This window comes from Anabrus simplex, chromosome 1 (assembly GCF_040414725.1).
Source record: "Anabrus simplex isolate iqAnaSimp1 chromosome 1, ASM4041472v1, whole genome shotgun sequence".
Lineage (NCBI taxonomy): Eukaryota > Metazoa > Arthropoda > Insecta > Orthoptera > Tettigoniidae > Anabrus > Anabrus simplex.
In genome coordinates, this window is record NC_090265.1 from 1,103,815,462 (window position 1) to 1,103,842,132 (window position 26,671).

Sequence of the window (26,671 nt, forward strand, 5' to 3'; positions counted from 1 at the left end):
TTCATTTCACACTACTCCCCCCCCCCCCCCGAGTGAATTTTCCCGCTAATAATACTTGTTTCTTTAATAGTAAAGGATCTTCTAAATACCAATTATCACGACTCTAACTTCTTCAGTTTTTGATTTATGTGTCCTCATGAAAGGAATTCAACTCCTTTACACTCCCGCCCTCCAAGATGGTTTCCCCCCAAAACGCGTTTTTCTTTGCTTTTAAAGGAGATCCAAATACGAATTTTCACGTCTGTTACAACTTTAGTTTTTATTAGATGTATGTATTCTCATTCAATTAATTCAATTAATTTTTCAATTCATTCACCCCCCCCCTCCTTCATTGGATTTTCCGAGAATACGTGTTTCTTTATTTTTAAAGCAGATTGCAAATATAAATTTCACGTCTGTAACATCTTCATTTTTGAGATATCAGTAGCCTAATTAAAAGAATTCAACACCATTTTCAATCACTTTTACCCCCCCCTCCACCCAGTGGTATTTCCGAAAGCTAAAAATACACGTTTCTTTATGTTTAATAGAGATAAAAAATACCATTTTTCACTTCTGAAACATGTTAAGTTTTTTGAGATAAACTGTAAAAATTCTCATTTTAAAATTTCACCCCTTTTGAGTTCCCCTTAAGTGGAGTTTCCAAACACAAATCACCTATGTTTCTTTAGATTTACAGGAGATTACAAACAGCCACTTTTTACGTCTGTAACATTTTACGTTTCCAAGATATTCTGTAGATATAGTCTTTCAAAAATTCACCCAATTTGTCACTCCTGTTTAACCGCCATTAATTGGATTTTCCAAAACTAAAAAATGCATGTTTCTTTGTTTTTAAAGGAGATCCCATATACAAATTTTCAGTTCTGTAATATCTTTCGTTTCTGAGGTATATGTACCCTCATTAAAGGCATTCAACCCATTTTTCACCCTTTTACACCCCTCCTATTGGGATTTACAGGAAACAAAAAATACGTTTTCCTTTATTTTTAGAGGAGATTCTAACTACCAATTTTTACATCTGTAAATTTTAAAGTTTTAAGATGTATACACACTCATTTTAAAAAATTTACCCTCCCCCCCTTTTACCCCCCAATATCTGGATTTTCCAAAAACGAAAAAATACATGTGTTTATTTATTTTTAAAGGAGATTCTAAATACCAATTTTCACATATATAACCTTTAAAAATTTTGAAATAGATACACTCATTTTAAAATATTACTCCCTTTTCACCCTCCCCCCTAAATTGTTTTTTCCAGAAACAAAAAAATACGTGTTTCTTTATTTTTAACGGAGATCCCAAACCAATTTTCAGGTCTGTAATATCTTCAGTTTCTGATATATAAGTAGCCTCATTAAAGGCATTCAACCACTTTTTAGCCCCTTTTCACTCCTCCTATTGCGATTTTCCGAAAACAAAAAAATACGTGTTCCTTTATTTTTAATGAAGGTTCTAAATACCAATTTTTACATCTGCAAACTTTAAAAGTTTGGAGATATAGAGTCACTCATTTTAAAAATTCACCCCCTTTTCACACTCCCATTAATTGGATTTTCCAAAAACAAAAAATTACGTGTTTCTTTATTTTTAAAAGAGATCAAAAGTACCAATTTTCAGGTCTGTAATATCTTCAGTTTCTGAGATATAGGTACCGGTATCCTGATTAAAGGCATTCAACCCATTTTTCCCTATTTTTAACCCTTTTCCACCCCTCCTATTGGGATTTTCTGAAAACAAAAAAATACGTGTTTCCTTATTTTTAAAGAAGATTCTAAATACCAATTTTTACATCTGTAAACTTTTAAGGTTTTGAGATATAGAGCAACTCATTTTAAAATTTCACCCCCGTTTTCACCCCCTTAGCGAAGGAATATCCAAAAATCCTCTCTTAGCGAGCACCTACGTCTTAATATGAATATATCCCCAAAATTTCATCTCTTTATGTCCAGTAGTTTTGGCTCGGCGATGATGAATCAGTCAGTCAGTCAGTCAGTCAGTCAGGACAAGTTATTTTATATATATAGATGAAGGCTACCTGCTCCCTTATACTGTACCATCGGCACATATAAAACACTCGCAAGAATCTAATATTTAGATAATCCTGAAGACACTAAACACATATCTATTACTGTGGGTTCTAACTACAAAATACTAACCTTGTTTCTATTTATCGATATATACATTTTATTAAAGAAACTTATATTTTTCCGTCGTTTTCCGGAATGATATCTGTCATTTGGTCGTCCTCCGCAGCTCTGGATTCTGGTCATTCTGATGGCCGGTCATCGTGATGCCATCTCTGCTATGTCAGTTCAGCTAGGAATCATCCAGATAGTCCACCTCGAATCTTCTTAGAAAGCCATGGATTCCTTCAAAAGCTCGGTTGAAGAGACAAAATACATTGATGAAATCAGCTGTAACATATCGTTTTCAAAGCCTTCTAACATAATTTGACTACTTAATTCCGCTTAATATTTTTTCGTATAATCTCAATTGCTATTAAATCACCTGTATATATGCTAATATTTCAATTTTATCTCATATAGAATGGCTTTACTAGTTATTTATGGTTTATGCTGCGATGCATTGAATATCTACCTTTATAGTCACAAACTTGTTTTGTAGATTTTCAGTGCTGCTGCTAATCAATTTATACGTCTCGTACTTCAATATTTTACGCGTATTATTTAATATTTTTATATTATTCTTCAATATTCATGGTTATACGTTATGTATATCTTTCTTTTCTTGAATTCTCCTCTCGCTGTTGATATCTTGTAGGTTTTATGCAGCTTCTTGCCCGTCATACGTCCAGTCCCTTGAGTTAGATTTTAATTCGTGTCTTTTAAACAGTGTTTGTCTTAACAATTCGAATATATATTTTGTCTTGGTCACTGCCATCACGATCTTATTCATTCTGACTTTACTCTCAACTTCCTTGACATTTTATATAATTTATTCGTTGTGTCTAACTTCATCACTAATAATCGCGTTCGTCTTAATTCGATTGAGCTTAATTTCTAGAATAGTGGAATGGCACAGTATGAATACAGTGTCTTGATTTCAAAACCGCAGTAATGCAACAGTTGTTTCGAATGAGTTTCAAGAATATAGTTTCTATCTGGCTCATTGCTAAGCGAAGAAAGTTCAAAATTGAACTTACAGTATAAATAAAAATAAACTCCAAAATGACAACATTTCTTAAGAGTTATTTTTGTTTTACTAATGTATGCTTCATAAAAAGTAGCGGACAGTTTTGCTGAAAACTTCTGTTCCAGTGTACCGAAGGACAAACATATTACAGCTTTCTGCGGCTGTAAATTACAATATTAAATTGATGAAAACAGCACTTTTACAACTGAAATGTGGGTCAGTTATAAAGGAAGCTCCTTCCGTATGGCAAACAACCACGAGGCATCTCATGCGAAACTGAATATTTTTTTACAATCTGCTTTACGTTGCACCAACATAGATATATCTTATGGTGACAATGCAATATGAAAGGTATAGGAGTTGAAGGAAGTGGCCTTAGCATTAATTAAGAGCTGCCGTCAGTGGGGTCCGAACCCAATATCTCCCGGATGCAAGCTCACAACTGCGCGCCCCTATCCACACGGTACCTGAAGTAGTATGCAGGAGAAATGGAATAGGGAAGTGCATAGCTAGCTGGTGGCATATTATATAAAATGACTGAGTATACTACAAAAAATAAAGTTAGCATTTAATTAAAAACTGTTGTTTTTAAACTTCTCCCTTAAATATCAGATCAGGATGTTTGACGAAGTGATTGTTCACCATTTTCTGTTATGAAATTTAACATTTTTAACCGTACCAGCTGTAGCCGCACCTCACTGACAGTCCTAAGTCTAATCGAACGTTCCAAATGGAAACGAACTTATACTTTATTGGCTGGGAGAAGAGTTCGTGCGTTTAAGGGGGGGGGGGTTCATATTAACATGCGGATCCTGAGAACGTGTCAGTGTGATTCTTGGGAAAGAGGTTGTGTTTTATAAGGATATGATTAAGAACGAACTTATGAGACCAAATGCTTGTTTTTTGATTTCCTGGAGATATGATTAGGAAGGGAGATACAGTAGGCTTTATGTTAAATACTATTACGTATTTCAGCTGGAATTAATGTGAGAATCTAAAGGAAATCAACATTTTCAATCGTAAAGTTCTTGAGCTAATGAATGGGTTAGTGTAACGAACTTCGAACCAGACGTCAAAAATTATAAAACAGTTATAATTTTGTTTCTCAAAGTGCTCTGAAAGTGAATTGTGTATTTTATGTTTGTAATTGACTTAACTTTATGATATTATTGTGAAGAGGAAACTGTTCAAGTACGAGTATAATATTTGCTCTAATTTCTACAAAATAATCTTTCATATTTTAATAAAGGAATGTAAATAATGAATGATTCAATTTCTGTTACCTCATATATCACAGTCATCTTCAGTAGTTGGTACATTTGTTAAGTAGGTCACATGTGCACATGGTTGCCGACCCCTGCCATAGACCATGCTGACTGGTGTCAACTCATAAACATGGTGATGCTCTTCGTTTCCGCCTTTGAGCATAACGTTTCTCTTAATTGTTTACTTAAACGAATGATAAGACTAGCCCTCCCTAAAAGGGCAGCAGTTCAGTGCACATATACACACCGAAGTGCAACATGGTCAATGTGATTACTTCCTCAGTCATAATATTAGGCTTTCTTAATTTATTTAATTACAGTACTTCCTCTTAAAGGAATAATCATCATCAGTACAATTCTTTGATTGATCTGAGGAGAATCAGTACAAAATTTCCAACATGAGACTGCTATGAAAGAGATACGAATACATCCCTACAATACGAAGGTGGATTTCAATTGTTTTTGTGAAATCGCCTAAAGCACTTACAACTCCTTAAGAGGTGGAGCCAAGACGACTGCTGTAGGTCGGGATGACCCGTATATATTGGAACATCACAATCAATACTGCGATCTCCGTGGTATTGCTTAGCTATCATGACAGGACTCTGTACTCAGCAGGACTCGCGTGGACATTCGCGAATGGTTCTTAACTTCAAAGCGTGACTTTGCGACCACTAGTACCTTAAATGAGTGTGGTGTAGCTTCCGTTAATAGAGTCAGACTCATCATGTTCAGATTTCTTGAACTATTTCCTCTGGATAAATATTGTTGCATATGACCTTAATGTACCAGGTTTGTAAGGCCTGGGAGGTCTTTTCTTTCCACGCCCTTAGCGCTACATAACGGCCCTTTTCTTCCTTTAGGCGATACGATCATTTTTATAGGGACACACCCCCTACTAAATCCCTTCAGATTATATTTATGATTGATAAATTTTACTTTCTCTTGGATTAATAATACTTCCAACAAGCAGTCCAGGATTTATAATACCATATTGGATGAGTCGGGATAAAACCATGCGCCTCCGGGGGAGAACAAACATTAACCCTAGATTACGAGGCTGTCAGCTAGTATAACATATTGTAACCGTAATGATGAACAAGAAGGAATACTATGCACAAGCATTCACACTCAAACCAATCAAAAATTTCCAATTAAGGAGGAATCTTCACGAAGTGGAGTAATAACAGCGTATCAGAATATGTATTTTGAAGAGAGACATAAAGATAGGCCATTCTTCTGAACTTTCCTTATTAAAGCTCCTGAGAACCAGTCCTATAAAATGTGAATGTGACACCAATGTAACGAGAATTTTTATGACGATCGTGATTTCAAAAGACCAAGCTCTCAGTAAAGTGAACAAGAGAAGCCACGAACTAAAGAAAGCTCTCGGAATCTATCATTGACGGTATTCATACACACATTACATGCATACCTTTCGGTATTCAGCCTGTAAGCCTAAATTTACTAAAATAGGGCGAGTTGGCCGTGCGGTTAGGGGCGCGCAGCTATGAGCTTGCAGCCGGGAGACAGTGGGTTTGAACACCACTGTCGGCATTCGGCAGCCCTGAAGATGGTTTTCAGTGGATTTCCATTTTTCACCAAACAAATGCTAGGGGTGTACTTTAATTAAGGCCATAGACGCTTCCTTCTCACTACTAGGCTTTTACTATCCCGTCGCCACCCAAAGTCCCACGCTCCAGGACACTGCCCTTGATGCGGTACAGGTGGGATCCTTCGCTGAGTCCGAGGAAAAACCAATCCTGGAGGGTAAACGGATGATGAAAGAAATGAATAAGACTAGTAAATTAGTTTGGCTTTAAATTCAGAGAAAGTAATCAAACTTTATTTTATTGTCCAAAGGTGAGAAATATAGGCTGTCTAGCTAGGTTCACCTAGAAGAAGGAATGTCTGATTTTGCTTCCCTTCTGGAGAAGCCCGTGTCTCTGAATATCACTCATCCTGTACCATAAATGAGTACTTCGTTTAATCGTAGGGGAAAAGATGGTAGGGAATAGAGCTAAGCGCTCTCTTTCGCTTGGTACAGAGATTACGATACCTTTACGTCCTACTCCTGCAGTCCATCAAAGTCAGTATGAAAATGGCTTTGCTTTGCTTGATGTTGGAAGATACCAACGCAATGAGATATAAAGTAATGATATGAGAGATTCTTCCAATATTGATAGATTGTGCCACAACGAATCCACATGAAAGAATCACAGTACAAGAAAAAGAGTTTACTCGTTCCTACTACAATCAAGTGTCGGGAGGGCAAATGATTCATTGTGGGTACGTTGGTGACAGCGATTAAAGTGTAATATAATTTAATGACTATTATTTCTCATTTTACTTGTTATTTACCGCTTTGTCAACATGTAGGAATTGACAATCGCGGAAATAAATAAAATAAATATTGAACAGCCTAGTTAATTCAGCATATAATTTTTTCATTGAAGTGAAAAATATCAATCCATACTTCCAAACGTCCGTGGATCATTGATTAGAAGTTGTCGTGTTAAAATAAAAGCAGTCCCAACTGGAGAAATGGTAAGCGGAACTGTTGGAATGGAACAGCTAATTGAAACAATTTTAGAAAGTAAAATGTATTGAGTGGACACAGAGACACTCGTTTAAGTTTATAGTATCGTTATTTTTCATTGTAAGAGTTTCAATTGACAGACAAGTAATGTGATTACCCTGCGAATTTTAGTACCTTTCCTGCTGTTTATACTCACTTAAATTATAATAGCAAGTTCATGACATAAATAGCATTGAACTGTAGATTCAACAGCATAAATTCAATTAAAAGCATTTAATTTGAATTTAGTGTGATGCTAATTAGTCTGTATATTACTGTTTTGAAAATGTTGTGTACACGAATTATTTACAAATCCGTAGACTGACCCTTAACAGAACTTTTAAAATCCCTTTTCCTCTTTCAGTTTCAAGGAATTTCTTTTTCGTCGGAGTTTCTATACACGAATGATACTGACACATCCACAATTGAAGAGTGTGAACAGATGTAAATGTGGTTATGATAAAAGAGATATATGAAGTAATCAGGGATCATTAATGTGCAGATATATCAATGCTAACAAACATTTTTTGGCCCGTTTGTTCCTTAAATCTCCAGGAATTTACAGTATTTTTTCACTCGTCGTTTGCATTCATTTCACTAAAACATTTGCAGGATTTAGGAGATGAGGGTAATGTTATGAAAGAACGCAAATTCAAAACATAGTTTATTCTTTTATTGTTCCAAATATTTCAATGTTCAAAGAGTAAAAAGTCTTCTACTGTTAGGATAGAAACTTGTACAGTACCTGAGCTGCTTGTATGCCAAACTTTGTTAGAGAGAAGTTTTTCAAACATAGTCTGCCGTCACTTTTCCGCAGTGAAGCAGCACAGAGCCCTGTGTATAGTCAGGCCATCGTGATGACGTCTTCTGTTGGCGTGTGATCTTCTGCGTGATGTTTCAGCCACTTTCTCTTCTTCAGCATCACAACTGTCCCAGTCCTCATCATCAGGTTTTGCCAACCCTCAGGTGGGCTCCGGTTCGTATTTCATGATAAGATCCTCATCTTCCTTTGTGAAAGACTTTTTTTTCTTCCCATGCTCCTCCTGAGATGAGGTGGGTGGCGTCGATGTAATTAACTGTTTCGATTCGGAGGGCGTCACTGCCAGTGGCGTTTGAGAGAGTGGCAGGGATCTGAAATCTGGTTCATGAGACGAATGCATGAGAGTAAACGGTAGTTTTAGGGCTAACACACCTCCCATTGCACCTACAAGTATTTTTACTTTTACATAGTACGACACATATATAGCAAAAATATTACGTTCTTCGGGGGAGTCTGTAGGACATGTCACGGTGGAGGCGAGAGATGCACCCGCTTTACTGAATGAGTCTTCCAGAGCTATCCAGTTCTTCGTGGCGCCCTTCGCAGGATGTAAAGTGTAGGTCTTACTGAGAGAAGAACCAGGACCTAGAGGGCACTCTTCTTTACTGTTGATCAACGCTACTACATTCTTGAACTTGCCGTTTGAGAACATGCAGACATCAACGTGCTGCACCACGAACACCTGTAAGCAGAAGGCATACTTAAGTCAATATACTTCTCACTTTCTATAACTCACAAAACCAAGAAAACAATGCAAAATCATCTCCCTACAGGCCATGGAGGGGTTGAAGTTAAAGGCTTCTACTATACGTAACTTCGACAGTTGGCGGGGTAGAATGGTTAGCTTACGCCTGAGCGCCTATTACCCCCAGGAATTAAACACCTAGTATTCATTATTGGCGTAGGACGAACGAACCTCAGAGCCATGTGCCCTCCCGGAAGTGGAAATCTCTTTTCTTAATTTTTTCGACTTCCTGGCGCGGAATGGTACCCACGGCCTTCCGGGTGAACCGAGAATGCATCTACCACATCGGCCAGGTTGCTCCTTTCTATAACCGATGGTGAGAAATATATTGTCCACATTATGTTATGATAGTTTAGATTAACTCGAATTCCAGTGGTTTGATTTAGATTGACAATGTTCCAGGAATTGCTAATTGTAATAAAATTCTGAAACTATTGTCATTTATATTTTATCTGACACAAATATATCAGTAAAAGAATATAAGAAACTCCGAACTATGGTAATTTCCGCTAGAGGTTAGTAAATTCTGACATTGTTACAGAAGGTAGTATGCATATTGCAATATTATACTTTGTTTGAAGCTTGTAGTCGTATGTACAGCGTTACTTCGTTATGAATAACCAGCACATGATTCAAGCATTTTGATGCAATGAAGCTTCAGCTGTGGCTAGTAATATTAAAATGATGACAAATAATTACGGATATTTTATAGACGAACAGAATTGAAACAAAACTGCATGATCCAGCGACATAATTTAAATGAACTGGAGCAATCTAGCATAATTTTAGAATGAAAATAAATGTGAAACTGAAGCAATTATTCCACCTTTCGGTTTTTATATTTTATTCCCTTTTCACTCATAAAAATAGTTATCAAGTCCTTAGAAAGACCCATTTGATCGTACAGAAGCTGGCTTTCCATTGGAAAAAGACGTAATATAAGGTGCATGTAAGGATACACAAGGTATTTGCATAAAGTATTTTTATGTGTCATTTCCATAAAATATATGTAATTTATCCTTGAATATACAATAGTAATCTTTCAAAGTCTTCAGATCTGGACACAAAATTCTAATGAATTCATAAACTCATCAGTTTTAGGTATTATTATTCATTTAACCGAACTTTTGGAAGAATGTACTCAAAAAAAGGGGAGAAGGAGCAAGGGTTGTCATGACCCACATTGTCCATCTCCATGGCTAAATGGTTAGCATGCTAGCCTTCGGTTCAATGGGCTCCAAGTTCGATATTCGGCCGAGTCGGGGATTTTAACCTTCATTAGTTATTTCCATTGTATCATGGACCGGGCGTGTGTGTTGTCCTTAAATAGAAAATATAAGGAAAACAAAGAAAGAATGAGAAAAGTAAGAAAAATTATCAGTAAAAGGTCTGAAATATATTATATAAGATACCAGAGGACTCAGCGTAAGAGCTGATGTAGAGTTGTGATTTGGGGGATATCATACGCTTCCTGCTTCCCTGAGCAGTTCAGCGTTACTGTTCTAACTCTCCAGTATTTCACATGGCCTATTTGAATAACGCAGAATTGTTTATGATATAAACATGTTTATATACAGAGAATGGTACTGATAACTGTTCACGACATCTTGGACGCCGTCGGTAGCTTTGCATATGGTGTAAACCAGCAGTAAGAAGAGTCTGTGCGGACATTAAACTGGCTGTGGAAGTATATTTTACACATGTGAACTGTTTAAACTCAGCATTAGTAGCCTGATTAATGTCATCAGTGCTCGATAGATAACTGAGGTAGTGTACACGTCAAATTCAAAGGGATTATGTGATTTCTACTACTAACATGCGACAGATTTTGTGTTGAACGAAACAAAATTTTGCATAGAGACCGTTATAGCGCAAGGGTACCCCTTACATAAATCTGGAAGGGTTTCGCAACGGTCAGCCCATTCTTACATAGAGAATTCACTTAGGAGAAGACGTACTCCTATGACAACTCGAACAAGTGGCCGCTTGTTTCGAACCCCATTCTCGGGAGCTTTGAAGATGGTTTTGCGTGGTCTCTCATTTTCACACCAGGCAAGTGCCCGTTCTGTACCTTAATTAAGACCATTACCGCTTTCTTTCCAATCATAGCCTTTTCCTATCCTATCGTCGCCATAAGACCTAATAATGTTGGTGCGACGTAAAGCAAGTTGTAAAAAAATGAATGATTTGATTGATTGATTGATTGATTGATTGATTGATTGATTGATTGATTGATTGATTGATTGATTGATTGATTGATTGATTGATTGATTGATTGATTGATTGATTGATTGATTGATTGATTGATTGATTGATTGATTGATTGATTGATTGATTGATTGATTGATTGATTGATTTGTATTTATTTAAGCATTTATTTAACATTTATTTTGTTGATCAGTTCAAAGTGTTGGCTAGCATTGAGGCCGTTAGGAGCAGGACCGATCGCATCAGACATGCTTTAAGTGCATAATTAATAAGAACGACCATAGGGTAAACAAATTCAAGAGCGATGAAGGATGGGCGAAAAATCTCCCTAGCTTTCGCGAACTTTCTACGGATCACTTTACCAAATACCAAATGTTCTCCCATGAAAATGGAGTCAAGATTATGCAGTCGAGAGAAGGACTAACCTGCGCAGTTTTGGCGACACGTGAGGAATAATAGCCTAATTCAATAATTGAATTCTGGTTCCCCTCTGATAATTTTTTTATATAAAGGGCAAATACTGACGTTTGTACAAGTGGAGTGACTTTTCTCCCTTAGTGCATTGCCTCCACATTATCCTACGAAGGAGGTTTTTAGTGGTGTCTCAACAATACACAGCTCCAGTGTCTTGGGAAGGTCTGACGAGCCTCCGAACACACTGGGGTGAAACGCTGGTTATTTCACGATTGAAAAGGCCTAAAGGGATTCAGTAGTTAAATGTTCACATTCTATGAAATATAAGTAACTGTAAACTAATTTTTTGAGATAATTCCCATATCAGCGATGATGACTTGACAATATACTGGATCCCTTCCGTGAAATTAATAATGGAAATTGCAATGGATTTCAATGAGCTATTTTTACGTTTGAATATGCATCCTCATACATGATTGACACTATTATTTCACTTTATCTTCCCAACAGAGTTTGATGATACCTTAACCTTCCGGACTGTTTTGCTGCTCTTGTTGTGGATGGTGACGTTGACGAGGACTGGGTCGCCGTGGAAGTAGATGGCACGGTCCAAAGATGCCTCCATCTCGACACGGCCGTCACTTAGGAGGAACGGTTTGTCTACAGCTGCGTGAGGTGGAGGCGGGACACAAGGCTCTATTGGTGTGATGGGACGTGAGATCGTCTCTCCACCTCCACTACTACTGGGAGCTGGAGGAGCTGCTGCCCGCTGGACTACCCGAATCCCCATCCTCACAGTGCTGCGTCGATGGAGTTTCTCGTCCGCACGTTCCGCTGAGGACAACAACAGTAGAAAATCAGGGATTGACAAATTGTAAGATTAAAGTATGAATGACTGGTCCCACGAGCAACACCTTTCATAATACTGAGACGCTCTAGTCGTGCTCTGGAACTGGCTGCATAAGTAATATCATTGCCAGCATCGCTCATATAGCGAGTCACTTTCACATTTTCAGAGCCGAGGATAAGACTGAGACAAGTCAATTAAAGTGCTTACATAAATGAAGAAAATTGAAATATAACGACTTCTAAACCAATGTTTACTCAGCCAGAAGGCTGGTTATATCCTCTAAAGCACCACCATCAACTGTCAGAGTTAGCTTAGAGGCGTAGAAGGGAAATGAGTGAATTAGTTTCTTTTTTCCTTTCCCCACGAAGAAACATGTTGTTATTACACATTTGCCAAGCCCATGAAATGTACACATCAACCGATGCTACACGCAACAATTTTACCTCACTTATCACAGGACCTGGCTGCATGTCTGTCTATTAGGTCATCAGCTCTGAGGCTGGTTGTATCCTCAAATAGCACCACCAAAGATTGTGCAGCTATAGGAAAACCGCAAACCATAGCACTGCTAAAATGAGGCATACTAAGCAAGATGAGGAGTGAGGTAGTTCCCCATAGCTTTCCTCACTGGGCTAGAAAGTGAAATTGTAACATGACTGACCCCATGAGCAATATCTTTCATAACAATGAGACGCTCAAACCGTTTCTGGAACTGGCTGCATAAGGAATGTCATTAACAGCATCGCTCATACCTCTGTCACTTTTATATTTTCGAAGCCAAAGCATGACACCGAGACAAGTCAATGAATGTACATTGATTAAAATAAAAGATTTGTATTATATAAATCAGGGTCATGAATATCTGACTGAGAGGGAAATTGAAATGTAACAACTAAACTATGGTTTTATAATTTAATTCCCCTCCGGCTATGAACAATACTACAACATTATTTTTCCCTTCACAAATATGAATAAGAAGTGAATAGTTTTGACATCATGTTGGTCCCCCCTAAGATGGCATTTTGCCTTTTGGAATGAAGTAATTAATCTATGGGGCCCGAGTTCTATTCCCGACCATGCCTTCATTGGTTAATTCCAATGGTTGGGTGGGTGTGCTGTCTTCACTATTAGAATTCATCATAGGTAGCCCCACATCATCATACACGCGCAGGTCGCCTATACGGCGTCAACTCGAAAGACCTGCACCAGGCCTCTCCGGTGGCCACACGGCATTATTTACTTCATTCCAAATGGCTATCAATGTGGCAAACATTTATTGGCTAAGTCATAATGCCAAAAAATCGCTCTTCAACTGTTGTTTTTCATCTCTCCTGTAAAATGACTAAAATGTGACTTACTTTACTTCAGCTCTCAGATTCAAATCTTTACATATAGTATTTAGTTTCTCTCTTCCTAACATCACTAATAATAATAATAGTAATAATTATGTTTGGGTCACGTAGCTGTCAGCTTGCATTCGGGAGATAGTGGGTTAGAACCCCACTATCGGCAGATATGTATATCCTCTACCGGAGAGCTAAACCAACGTAAGTCACACTTTAGTCATTTTAGAGGAGAGATGAAAATCGTGAGTTGTAGAGCATTTTGTTGCTTTGTGACTTAGGCTATAAATGTTCATAATCGTCCTTGATATAATTAGTGTATTTTTGTTCACTGAACACATTCATTAATATAATTTACACTTAAAATGGGTAATCATTATTATTTTATTGCCATAAAAGTGAAGTCACAGTGGGCTCACGTTTATATGGCTCTAAGTTTTATAAAATGAATATAATTTGACTTACGTTAGCTTAGCCCTCAAGTAGAGAATTGTTTATCCAATCCAAGTAAACGTTTCCATATATTTAGATTAATAATAATAATAATAATAATAATAATAATAATAATAATAATAATAAAACCGGGCGAGTTGGTCGTGCGGTTAGGGGCACGCAGCTGTGAGATTGCTTCCGGGAGATAGTGGGTTCGAACCCTACTGTCTGCAGCCCTGAAGATGGTTGTCCGTGGTTTCCCATTTTCACACCAGGCAAATGCTGGGGCTGTACCTTAATTTAGGCCACGGCCGCATCCTTCCTATTCCTAGACCTTTCCTATCTCACCGTCACCTTAAGTGTCGGTGCGACGTAAAACAAATAGCAATAATAATAATAATAATAATAATAATAATAATAATAATAATAATAATAATAATAATAATAATAATAATAATAATAATAATAATAATAATAATAATTTTGAAAATAAAACTAGTGGTGATCTTTTGGGAAAGATCACGAAAATACCACTCGATTTTTTTGAGATCGAGAGCTGCCTCGAAAAGTTCGTGACTGTGGAAGACGATTGAAATTTATGGCCATATCTGTAGAATGGACGACACGAGATATGCAAAAAAACTGCTTGGTATAATTAATTCAAAGAAGGTCAAAATAAGCTGGTTTGAGGAAATAAAGCAGGACATAAAAGAAATAAACATCACAGAAGATATCATCAGGGATCGTAAGGCTTTTGGGAATCTGGTTGCAAAGCACACGTTCACGGAAAAGGCTAAAAGAACCACAGGGAAACAATGAACGGAAGAACGCAAGAAACAGCATAGCGAGTTCATGAAGAGATTTTGGGAGGTGAAGGAGAAAGGAAAACCATCATCAAGCTTACAAGTTCCAATGCGCTCTGTAAACGAGCATAACGAACAAAGAAGGAGAATAATAATTTTGAGTGACTGCCCACGCAATTAGTTTATAATTATATCAAGTACCTATGGATTGAAATGCAAATAAAATCAACTTTAGCAGTTTGGCAGAGTGCAAGAGTGTGCAGAAGGAAAGTATACTTAGTCACATTAACACGACGACAACGGTCTATGTTCACATGTCACTGTCCGACTACTTCCACTCAGTAAGACGTTCAAGACAGATCATTCAAACCCTTCGCAGCATCTTGAGCACTGTAATCGTACAACTAAAATCACCAAGGTGTAATGCTGTAACACGTTATGTTCTCTTTCATCATCAATCGCTTCAGTCGTATTGAGCGTTGCCCGTTCAAAATTCAGAATTTCAAAATAAATTGATATAAACTCCACTTCTCTCACAATATCTGGCCCCAAGGTATCCGACTATTCGGAATATTAAGAGCGCAAAATAATCAGACTATTATCGGGCTAATAACCTAGATGATAGGCCCCTTTAAACAACAAGCATCATCAACATCATCAGATTAATAGCGCTGTTCTCCAACATAATGAAGACGATGAAGTTAAGGAAGGAACCGAAAAACAAATACTCGGTGACCAAGGAAGCATTCAAAGTCACACTTAAATACATTGAACATCATCCAGAGGACCAGAGGCAACCCCCATGAAATCAAGAATATATAATTACCGATCGAGTTGGCCATGTTATTAGAGTCGCGTAGCTGTGAGCTTGCATTCGGGAGATGGTGGGTTCGAATCCCAACTTCGGCAGCCTTGAAGATGGTTTGGGGTGGTTTGCCACTTTCACACCAAGCAAATGTTGGAAAAAAATAATTCTTAATGTATATTTTATTATTTTGTCATATTTCTAACTGCGTCGGTACAATAAGTATTCAAAATGTGCACCCTCTAATATCCCTCATTGTTCATAACGGTCCTGTAGTCTAGACTGTCAATTATGTTGCCGCAACGACACAAGAAATGACTGTATCTTCTCTTGTGCCGGGCTGAGTAGCTCAGACGGTTGAGTCGCTGGCTTTCCGACCCCAATTTGGCAGGTTCGATCCTGGCTCAGTCTGGTGGTATTTGAAGATATTCAATTACGTCCGACTCGTGTCAAGTAGATTTAATGGCACGTAAAAGAACTCCTCTGGAACTAAATTATAAGATTGTAAAGTGTTCCCAACAGGTGTTATAAAGGGAACGGCAGAGTGTGAGCAACATAAGCCCACCGGACAAAATATTAGACACCCCTGGAGAGATCAAAACAAGTATCATTTAATACCCTGTCCACTGGAGTTGAATACCGCCTGGATTATGTTAGGAAGTGAGTCCCCAAGGTTTTGCAGGTATATCGCATCCAGGTTAAGCCACTCCCTGAGGATTTGATCGCTCAGTTCGACCAAAGTTCGGGGAAGCTGATGTCGGCGTTCCACACGCTGCTCTAACATGTCCCACATATTTTCAAGGGGGTTCAAGTCAGGTGATTTTGCAGGCCAGTAGAGATGTAATAGGGTGGGGGAGTCCATAAGACTTGTCACGAGGTGGTATTTCTACATCTGCATGTGGCTTGGTTGGACTTGCGTGCCATGCCGAGAAATGAGCATCAAACACTAACACACCGAGGATTTCATCCAATACAACTGTACCGTGCTTGCTATGAGCCGAGCCTATCAGCAGGGAGGTTCTTGTTCAAGCTGCTTCCCCGGAGAAATTTATTTCTTCTATTGGAGTTCTCAAGCCGGACATAAGCCACTTGCAGATTTAGCAACATCACCCGGTAAAGCCCACCTGAATTCGCGATCTGATTGGCTAGCCTCATCAGCTGCTAAAATGACAAAGGCGAGATATCTAATTCATTTTTCAAATCAGTTATCAGTATGACCAACTCTCCAAAGCTAATATAGCCTACCCGGTTGACATTCCTTCTGACCACCCTCTTTGTATGTATTAAGAATACAGGTATTGTAAGCAAAAGTATTTCAAGTTATTTAGGCATACAAAAATGAGTTTTACAAACCATGCAAAATATCTTAGTAGAGGAGCCAGTTCGAAATGTTCGAAAACTCGTTCTTAAAGTGTGAAGAGACCTGATTCAGTGAACAATTTTTCACCCTTATAAATAATGTTTTGCTACATGTAATTCCAACATACATTATAAGAAGCGAAAAACTTAAGGAATTCTGTGATTTTATCAGCATATACAATTTCTCCGCCTCTGAAAACACGCTGGCTAAGTCTTTTTATATCCACTTACTTTAGAGAAACATTAAGTTGTGTCCTGCTTTTAGATCATACTTTTATCACAGTCTGTTATCAGAAGCAAAGCAAAGCAAACAAAAGTCACCTCCGTACAGGCCATGAAGGCCCTTGGAGGAGTGGAAGGTAAAGGCTTTCACCATTGTTAACCTCAGCACGTGATGGGGTAGAGTGGTTAGCTCTATGCCCGGCCACCTTTGCCCCCAGGAATTAACCTGGTACTCATTTTTGTGTTGGCTGAGTGAACCTCAGGGTCACATGCACCTCCGGAAGTGGAAATCTAGTTTCTTAAATTTTACGACTTCCTGACGGGGATTCGAACCCATGTCCTTCCGGGCGAACCGAGCACGCCTTTACCGCCTCGGCCAGGCAGCCCCTTATTATCACAATGATCTTGAAATATATATTTTTAAATGAGTTGTCTGACTGTTTATTGTATGTACTCTAATTCGTATTCAGAATTCCGTTTCAAAGGCTCTGGAAAACTAGTTGTGAAATAAGTTTATGCCAATGACATTTTCCCAAAAATTGAAAATCGAATATGGATTAGAAACAGAGTTAAACAATTCAATAAATTCTGCCCAGTCTCCGAAACAGCCATATAAGGACTATGTAGATAATTACTTAAATGTAATGAATATGTACAATTTGAAATACTGTAGTTTCAATGTTATCATTCATCCTATAAAGTGCATTAATAAAAACGAACGTGTTATTTTGGGTGATGTAAAATTATTTGATGTATTCTGTGCTTTAAATTAACTCGCATTGAATACGATGAGGCTTTTGTACTTAGAAAAATTAGATTTTTCGTTGAGTAAATTTTTGAACAGGTTGTGGATCATAAGAGTTTCCTGGAATTACTGTATACATGTCAATTCCTTTTCTTTGCGGTGATTGCAGGTAATGCCAATGTTGAAAGAATATTTTCACTGATCAATCGTCCTTCACTTAAAGAACTTTACACTTTTTTGTTGAAATCCCCAAAGTTGCTGGAGAAATATTCCTCTTGTATGAAGAATATTTACTGTAATTGACTGTATTTTCCTATTGAATAAATAGGAATTTAAGGTGCCTTTACGCTTTATTGCATGCCCTGCTCACCGTGACTATGGAACAAAGGCCACCATGCCACTATGGTGGCAGTTACCCATGGAGCCAGGCATGATTTGAGATACTTTTACTTTATGTTTAACGTTCCAGTAACAACATTTTTGGACGAGTGAATTAGTCACGCGTTTTAGTTCACGTAGTTTTTAGCTTGCATTCAGGAGATTGTGTGTTCGAGCCCCACTGTCGGTAGAGAAGACGATTTCCGTGGTCCATCATTGTCGCACCGGTCTGTTCTTCAATTAACGCCACGGTAGCTTCCTTGCCAGTCCTAGCCCTTTCCTGTCCCATCGTCACTATAATAACTGTCTATCTCGATGCGATGTAAAGAAAGAAAGCAAATAGTAGCAAAGATCTTCACAGACTCCGAAGTGCGAATTCTGTGCCTTAAAAGCATGCTTTTCGTGCTGATAAATCTATCAACACGAGACTGGTGTATTCGTGTACCTTGGGATACCTCCGAACAGAGTCAGGATCGAAACTGCTACTTTGGTCTCAAAACTTCAGTGCTCTACCATCTAAGACATTCATGACAGACCTAAAATCTTAGTTTTATGTTTTCAGAGAATACGTTTCCCCGATCAGTTCGCGAGGAATCTCCTCTCTCGGTATTCCACCTTTGCTTCGTCTGTGAGCTTTCTCTGGACTGGCGTTCGGTTTGGTGCAATTTCCTACTAAAATTTCATTGGTAAAATATCAATTACTGTCATAAAGTGTTTAATAGACTAATTTAATCAATTGCTCATTATCCCTATTGGAGTTCTAATCTATTTTGGTAGAGCCATTGACTCGTTTATCTCAAGCAATTGTGTACTTAACACATACTCTCGTTGCCTACTCGGATTCCATCCGAGATCTATCCTTCGGTGCTTATGGAGCTCATGATACAACGACACCCATATCTGTTGTGGTAGTAATTTGTACAATAAGTTGGTGTCACTTTATTCAATTAATTTTCGTCCACTCAGCGTTTTGTGTTCGGCTACATTTCATTAAACTAGAGTGTGTGCACAATGATGTTTGCAGCGCCTTAAAGCACAGTGGAGTTGAGATGGGTAATTAACGTTTACACTCCCTCACTGTAGATAAAGACGATGATTTTCATTCCTAGAATTGAGCGGCTGGTTGTGGTTACAACCGGGGGTAGTCATCAAGTCCTATCACACTGTTACCACCACCAATACCTTATATGTATACACTTATTTTCATTCCTAACTACAGCAGTGAAACGTAGAATTATATGGAAATAAAATAGTTGATAGTTATCAGAAGGTACAACCAAGTTGGCTGTGAATACGAAAGGCCTTCCGTATACATAAGGAAAAGAGTAAAGTCGGCAAATGTATTATATGCTAAAATAAATATTGTGTTCTTTGAACCTTTCCTAAAAATTACGTGTTTTATTTTATCGTCGTCTTGAAACACTCGGTTGTCAGTTGAGAAGGAATTGCGATATTGTACCCGGAATACCGTTATCTTGTTTAGTAGACTACGATGCTGAAATACCATTAAAATCGTATATGTAATAATTAATACCTTCACCAGACTGTATAGTAGAAAACATGAATTATTGTGTCATTGTGTCTTTGACGTCGCTGCTATCCGTGAACAAGCGAATAAGACGCGTGCCAAAAGTGTGGATTCGATTCCAAACTATATGCTGTTTTCATACAGTGAGGGAAAATGATACTGGTGATTCATCTGAGAGACGGAGCCAATAAGGATCGCCCAAACCCCTTTGCGTTGTTTGACAGGCGTAGGCTGTGTGCGACCACCGGATTTCACCCTCTCCCTACCCAATTTTCATCATCATCACCACACACCCAGATGTGCAGGTCACCAATGAACATTAAGTAGAAAGTACTGCACCTGTTCTCTCCAGAGATTACACGACATCATATTACATCACCAGGGAAATAATGAGCACTCCAAGACGACTCAAGAAAGGTTATGAGGTGAATTGCTGTAAATTTGAATTTACACTATGAACTTATTACTAACGTGTCCAGTCAAAATTAGTTTTGAGAGTGAACAGTATACACTTTCTTTTTTGGCAGCAACGTGCTGCATTTGAGAGGTGATATGGAGTTATAAACCGTAAAAGTTAGAAGAATATTATCATATCTTCCAATGTGCCATGTTGTTAAATAACATAATTAAAATTTATCAAATAAAAACAATAAAATAATGTAGGCCGACCAATATAACAATAATATATAAATACTTCAAATTCAATTTGTCTGTTGATTCCATTCATTCACTACAAATCTTATTAACATGTACGATTAATGTTAATGTAGTCTGTCAGTTTCTTCAAATTTACATAACTAATGACAACTTGCAGCCATCAACAAAATTCATCAAAATCAACAATAATGCTGAGAAATACTATTTGATGCATAAATTACATATATTACATTTGAGGTTTGAATAAATACTGTACATTGTCAGTGTGTCATTACTACTATTCAATTTGCATTAATTTTCAGGCTAACGAAATATATTTTTTATATAGTAGTGCTGACGTATCATGAACGGTTATGTGATTACAATACGTTGGTGATACAAGGAAGCACTTCTCACAAAGCTCTTCAAAGTAATTTGATAAACGCGCAGTATGTTGATGTAGCAGAAATATAATGTTGAACTGGGCAGTTTCTGTTCAAAATGGGCTATTTCCACCCTAAAATGTTGTGGAAAACGCAAGGAGACTTTTAATAAAGGGCACATGGAACGTACTCATGATCAGGTATGGTACTACTTTTAAGAAATTACATCTTCCTCTTCAGGATTGCTCATGGCATTCGATAGTATTCTACCACTTCAATGGATGTGGATGAAATACTAAAATAATTTCTGAAGTGGGAATAGCACCCTTTGAACAGACACCTCTCAATTGCCTTCATGGAGTTAATTTAGGCTTGAGAAGGGTAATAATTTTCAGTGTAAAGTAGCCTCTTAAATGCAGCATCCATATTACAAACAATGCATTAACTATATATTCGCAGACGGTTACTCGTGTTTTTTGTCTTACCTACATAAGCTCGAACGTCGTAGCTGGTACCAATAGGAGCCCCGCTGTATTCCTTGGCTGGTACCAGCTGCACACTGGGTGGTGCTAGTGAAGTCACCTCCATGGTAAAAGGACGCGCGTTGGGTCCCAGTCTCTTCATTAGAGCATCCTGAAAAGTTACCCACATGAAAATGGAATTTTTTGCAAGAAAAATTCAAACTATTGTCTTACTGAAATAATGCATATCTTATGTGATAAATTTTCTTCATTAAAACGGTACTTAATACGTGAAGTATGCCCACTTTGTTAGTCACAATGTTACAATAAGAGAAAGGAATATCCCTCGTTAACATGGCAACGCTGATTCATAAACAGTGCCTATTGTTTGTCGCTTCATTCACTAATATATACCATGTTCATCCTGGAATTATTGGTCATATAGGACATTCCTGTATGGACATGCTACAGAGCTGCATGATGCTTCATATGCAATTAGATAATACATTTTTATTTACTAACAAGATTAGTCATGAGATTCACTGTTACCTGGATATCAAAGCCACACAAAAATGGATTGTACGTGCATCTGGAAACTGATTAATTGTTTTCATAGCCACGAACATGGAATTTCACTCTAAGAAATGTGTTGCGATTGTTTGTGAAGAGCGCAATAATGTATAGGTATTGTACCGGGAACACCGCTACGAGAGAAGTCCGAAGTATGTTTGTTGAACTTCGCGCGAGATGGAAGGTAGACAGCCCGCCGAACGCAGTGACGTACCCAGCGAGTGACGTGGCCGCCGTAAGCCAGCTATCCGCTACCATATATGGTAATGTTCCAGCTCATCCTCAAAAGTACATTTCGAGCTACTTTATCGCTATTTTGACACTACCATCTTAAAAGCCTTTACAATGGACATCATCTGTTAAGATTTCATGAAAATCCACCGAGTATTATAGAAGTTATAAGGGTAGATAGTACCCGAGTTCTAAACACTTCCATGTGAACGTGTATAAAAGGAGGACCACCCGACCTACGAATTCAGTGTCTGTCACTCCGCCGTCTCTGTGACACGGGTGACAGGAGAAGTATTGTGCGTGTCGAACTTCTAGTTGACAGTCTGCGAAATCCAAGTATTTCGGTATTTTCTCTAAGTGTTGTATCGGGACTTTATCATATTCTTGAAGTGCCTGAATGGGGCTTTATTTTCTGCGAGCATCGTATTGGAACTTTGTCATATTGACACATTGGAACTTTGTTATTTTTCGTGTGTCGTGATTAGACTTTGATATTTTCTTAAAGTGCCATATAAGAACTTTGTCATTTTCTGAAGCGTCTCATTGGAACTTAGTTATTTTCGCCAAGTGTCGCGATAAGACTTTATTATTTTCTTAAGGTGACTTACTGGAACATTGTCATCGGAACTTTATTTTCTTCGAGTGTCGTGTTGGGACTTTGATATTTTGACATATTGGAACTTAGTTATTTCTACACATTGGAACTTTGTTTTTTTGAAGTGCCACATAGGGACTTACTTATTCGACGACGATTGAAAGGACTTTGAATTTTCACGAGTGTTGTGTACCGCACTGAACTTATGTTTCGAACTTATTCGAACTTGTATTTTTTTAAATCAATTTCTGGAACATTGAAATTTTCCGAGCGTGTAGGATGAACTTGTGCCCTACCAACATAAACTTTCGTGTGAACGATGTGACTTGTTTTCTCAAGTGCCTCATTGAATTTACGCCTTGTAAAGACTATGAAACTTAGGGGACATTCAACATTACGTTTAATTGTGAAATATGCAATACTTTCCTAGTGCTGCACAGGGACTTATGTTTTGATTCTTAAAGACTGTGACAATTCAGAATACGCATATCGCATTCCCAGAAAGCCTAGAACTTTCCAGTATTTTGAGTGATCCATAATTTATGAAGTCAGACTTTTTCTTTCAAATATTATTTTCTTTCATACCGGGCGAGTTGGCCGTGCGCGTAGAGGCGCGCGCCTGTGAGCTTGCATCCGGGAGATAGTAGGTTCGAATCCCACTATCGGCAGCCCTGAAAATGGTTTTCCGTGGTTTCCCATTTTCACACCAGGCAAATGCTGGGGCTGTACCTTAATTAAGGCCACGGCCGCTTCCTTCCAACTCCCAGGCCTTTCCTATCCCATCGTCGCCATAAGACCTATCTGTGTCGGTGCGACGTAAAACCCCTAGCAAAAAGAAAATTTCTTTCATGGCTATTCACTTCGCCTATTAATGGAACAGGACAGTTTCCGAGTACTACTTATTCAGTTCATTGCCAATATGTTTTAAATCTTCAGAACTATGCGTTTAGGACTGCAGTGACAGTAATCCTCTAGAACATTCTGGCTTACAGTGAGCTTGCATTATGAACTTGCATTTCTACCAGTACTTGTTCTTCGAGTGATTATTCCAGAACGTTTTGATTTAATATCTAGAGTACAGTAACCATAATTAAGAGGTCATATCTGTTCAGACAGTCCCCTGAATGTGTGGAGCGCCGTGCAGGAAATTCAAGTGTGAATTACGTCTCGAATCGAACCCAGGAACGTGTGCCAATCTTCGGGACATTCCAGAACGTCGAGACTTCCAGAACGTCGAGATATTTCCAGAACCTCCAGACATTCCAGAACTCCTCATCTGAGCAGGTGTGGTCCCTGCCCAGTCGATGTCAAGCACCATCCCAGGACTTGGAGGTACCAACCAGCCACGACACTTCCACGCTGCTCTATGAATGTGATATGAACTTGCTTTTGACGATCAATAAACTCAATTTAACAAAAGAATCTCTCAAATTGATAACTATACCACTCTCTGTACCAGCTCCAATGATAAAGCCACTCCCTAGGTTAAGAATCATGCTCGTTAATTTAATATCAAGCGCCTTAAAGATATGAACACATTTTTACGGGTACAGTATAATGTCCTCTTCTTAAGATCATGCCGGAACATAAATGAGGAGTGTACTCATATGTAGTGAAACTCTATATAGACGTGCTAATCATGGATGAAGCTGTACGCATAAACCGGCTTCGGTGGTGGGGTCATGTGAGGCGAATGGAGGAGGGTAGGTTACCTAGGAGAATAATGGACACTGTTATAGAGGCTAACAGAAGTAAAGGTAGACTAAGACGCCGATGGTTAGACTCAGTTTTTAACGATTTAAAGATAAGAGGTATAGAACTAAATGGGGCCACAACACTAGTTGCAAATCGAGGATTCTGGCGACGTTTAGTAAACTCGCGGAGGCTTGCAGACTGAACGCTGAAAGGCATAACAGTCTATAATGATATTGTATGTATGTAATATTTCCTTTCTTAAATTATTGACGATTTTGTATTCTCTTCTGTTGAGCGTGTGAATTTATTTCCAATTTACCATGTATTTGCATAAACCGTTGGACTTCACATACCATCTAGTAATCCACATTTATTGTCCATACCATTCAATTTGCGTTACATTTCCTGCTTAAGAGATGTATCTGTTAGATAATTGTGCCGACATAAAATAAACCGTTATATGATTAAAACACTTTTGAGATATTTTATCTCCACTGTAAATGAAAACCTATATTCGCTCATTTTATATTCCAAGTAATCTGATATTCATCATCATTCCAAAGAAAGAAATTTAGCACTGCATTTTCTGCTTGCGATGAGACGCCAACGGCAGTTACTTTACTCGTCTGAAGAACGAACAATAATGAAGAATTTTATTGAAAATAATTTTAAGAATGAAAAAGAGACTACAGAAGTAGAAGAAATTGTACGCACTCAGCATCACTGCTTACAATGTTTTTGCTAGTTGCTTTACGTCGCGCCGACACAGATAGGTCTTATGGCGACGATGGGACAGGGAAGGGCTGGGAGTGGGAAGGAAGCGGCCGTGGCCTTAATTAAGGTACAGCCCCAGCATTTGTCTGGTGTGAAAATGGGAAACCACGGAAAACCATTTTCAGGGCTGCCGACAGTGGGGTTCGAACCTACTATCTCCCGAATACTGGATACTGGCCGCCCTTAAGCGACTGCAGCTATCGAACTCGGTACTGCTTGCAATTAACCTATTCTATTTTCTGTATTAGCCAGTGAGTAGGTAACTATCAGTAGAATATATTTACTGTTTATTATTGTTGTAGATGTGGGAACAATGACAAGAGAGTGTCCAGAATTATTATATAAGGGTAAGTTAGCAATGAACTCGATGGATGCAGCTGCACGCATAAACTGGCTTCGGTGGAGGAGTCATGTGAAGTGAATATAGGAGGATAGGTTATCTAGAAGAATAACTTACTCTGTTATGGAGGATAAAAAGAGTAGAAGGAGACCAAGACGACGGTGCTTAGGCTCAGTTTCTAACGATTTGAAGATAAGAGAGATGGATCTACAAGTAAATGAGGCCACAGAACTAGTTACTAAGAGATTATTGTGACGGCGGTTAGTTAATTCACTGAAGCTTGAGTCTGACCGCTGAAAGGCATAACAATCATTAATGAAAATGTATGTATGTATGTATGTATGTATGTATGTATGTATGTATGTACATGTAATTGATCTCATAATAGAACCGTATTGAGGAAAATATATTAAAATTATAAAATTCTTTTTTTAACAACCACCTACTCAATACAATACAATACACTCATTGAATTATAAAATAATCATGAGGTGTCTTAAATAATGGCTTAAATAACGGAACATGTTTCGTTGCATAGAGAACATCATCAGCCGTTAATGTACAAAGACTAGTTTATAATTAAAACAGTGTATTGTATTGTATTGTATTGTATTGAGTAGGTGGTTGTTAATAAAAGAATTTTATAATTTTAATGTATGTATGTATACATAGATGTTCATAGGCATTCATTTTTGATGCAATTATCCTCCACGTTAGGTGGACGGGAGGAAGGGCATCCAATCGTATGATTGGGCCAAATTCGTACCCGATGCTGATCCCAATAAATTGGAATTAAGCCTAGGAAGACGAAGGAGATAACTGAAAAATACTTTCAAGCTCTTTAATGATGACTACAATAGTATCATGTTAATACCCAAAAGGACTGAACACTTTTGGATTAAAGTTTCAATCCTATTTCTATGCTAAAATATCATAAACTCGACAGATTTCCTTCTCTCACCACTTCTTCTATTTCGTCCACTGTGCTCACTTCTTTCAGTGCAATATGTAATGAGATCTCCAGAAGAATTTTTTTAAACACGAATTTGCACCGATATCTGAAGCATTGTAAAATAGATTGTATTTTCTTCACAAAATGGACAATACACTAAAAGTACAATATAATGTAATAAATAAACAAGTGAAGGAGTTTAAGGGTAAATAATTGCCTGTTAATTATCAAATTAATTTTTCAGGACAGTTTTTATTTCAATAATGCTATTAGTTTTCCACCTTACAAAAAACATTTTTTTACGTTTTTCGGAGACGTTGAGGTTCAGAAAAAAATTATTTCGCAGCATGGATCGTATGTTAATAAATCTATCGATACCAGGC

At 38.0% G+C, this 26,671-nt stretch overlaps 1 protein-coding gene across 1 annotated transcript in view; it reads right to left on the bottom strand.

The window, feature by feature from the left end:
• Positions 1–7,883: 7,883 nt before the first annotated feature.
• Positions 7,884–26,671, bottom strand: part of LOC136876547 (phosrestin-2) — a 230,598-nt gene continuing 211,810 nt past the window's right edge. The window contains exons 5-7 of the mRNA XM_067150587.2: positions 21,156–21,303; positions 11,710–12,020; positions 7,884–8,501 (exon numbers count right to left, since the gene is read on the bottom strand). Of these exons, the coding sequence (XP_067006688.2) occupies positions 7,962–8,501; positions 11,710–12,020; positions 21,156–21,303 (999 nt within the window). The 3' untranslated portion in view covers positions 7,884–7,961. The remainder of the gene's footprint in view (positions 8,502–11,709; positions 12,021–21,155; positions 21,304–26,671) is intronic.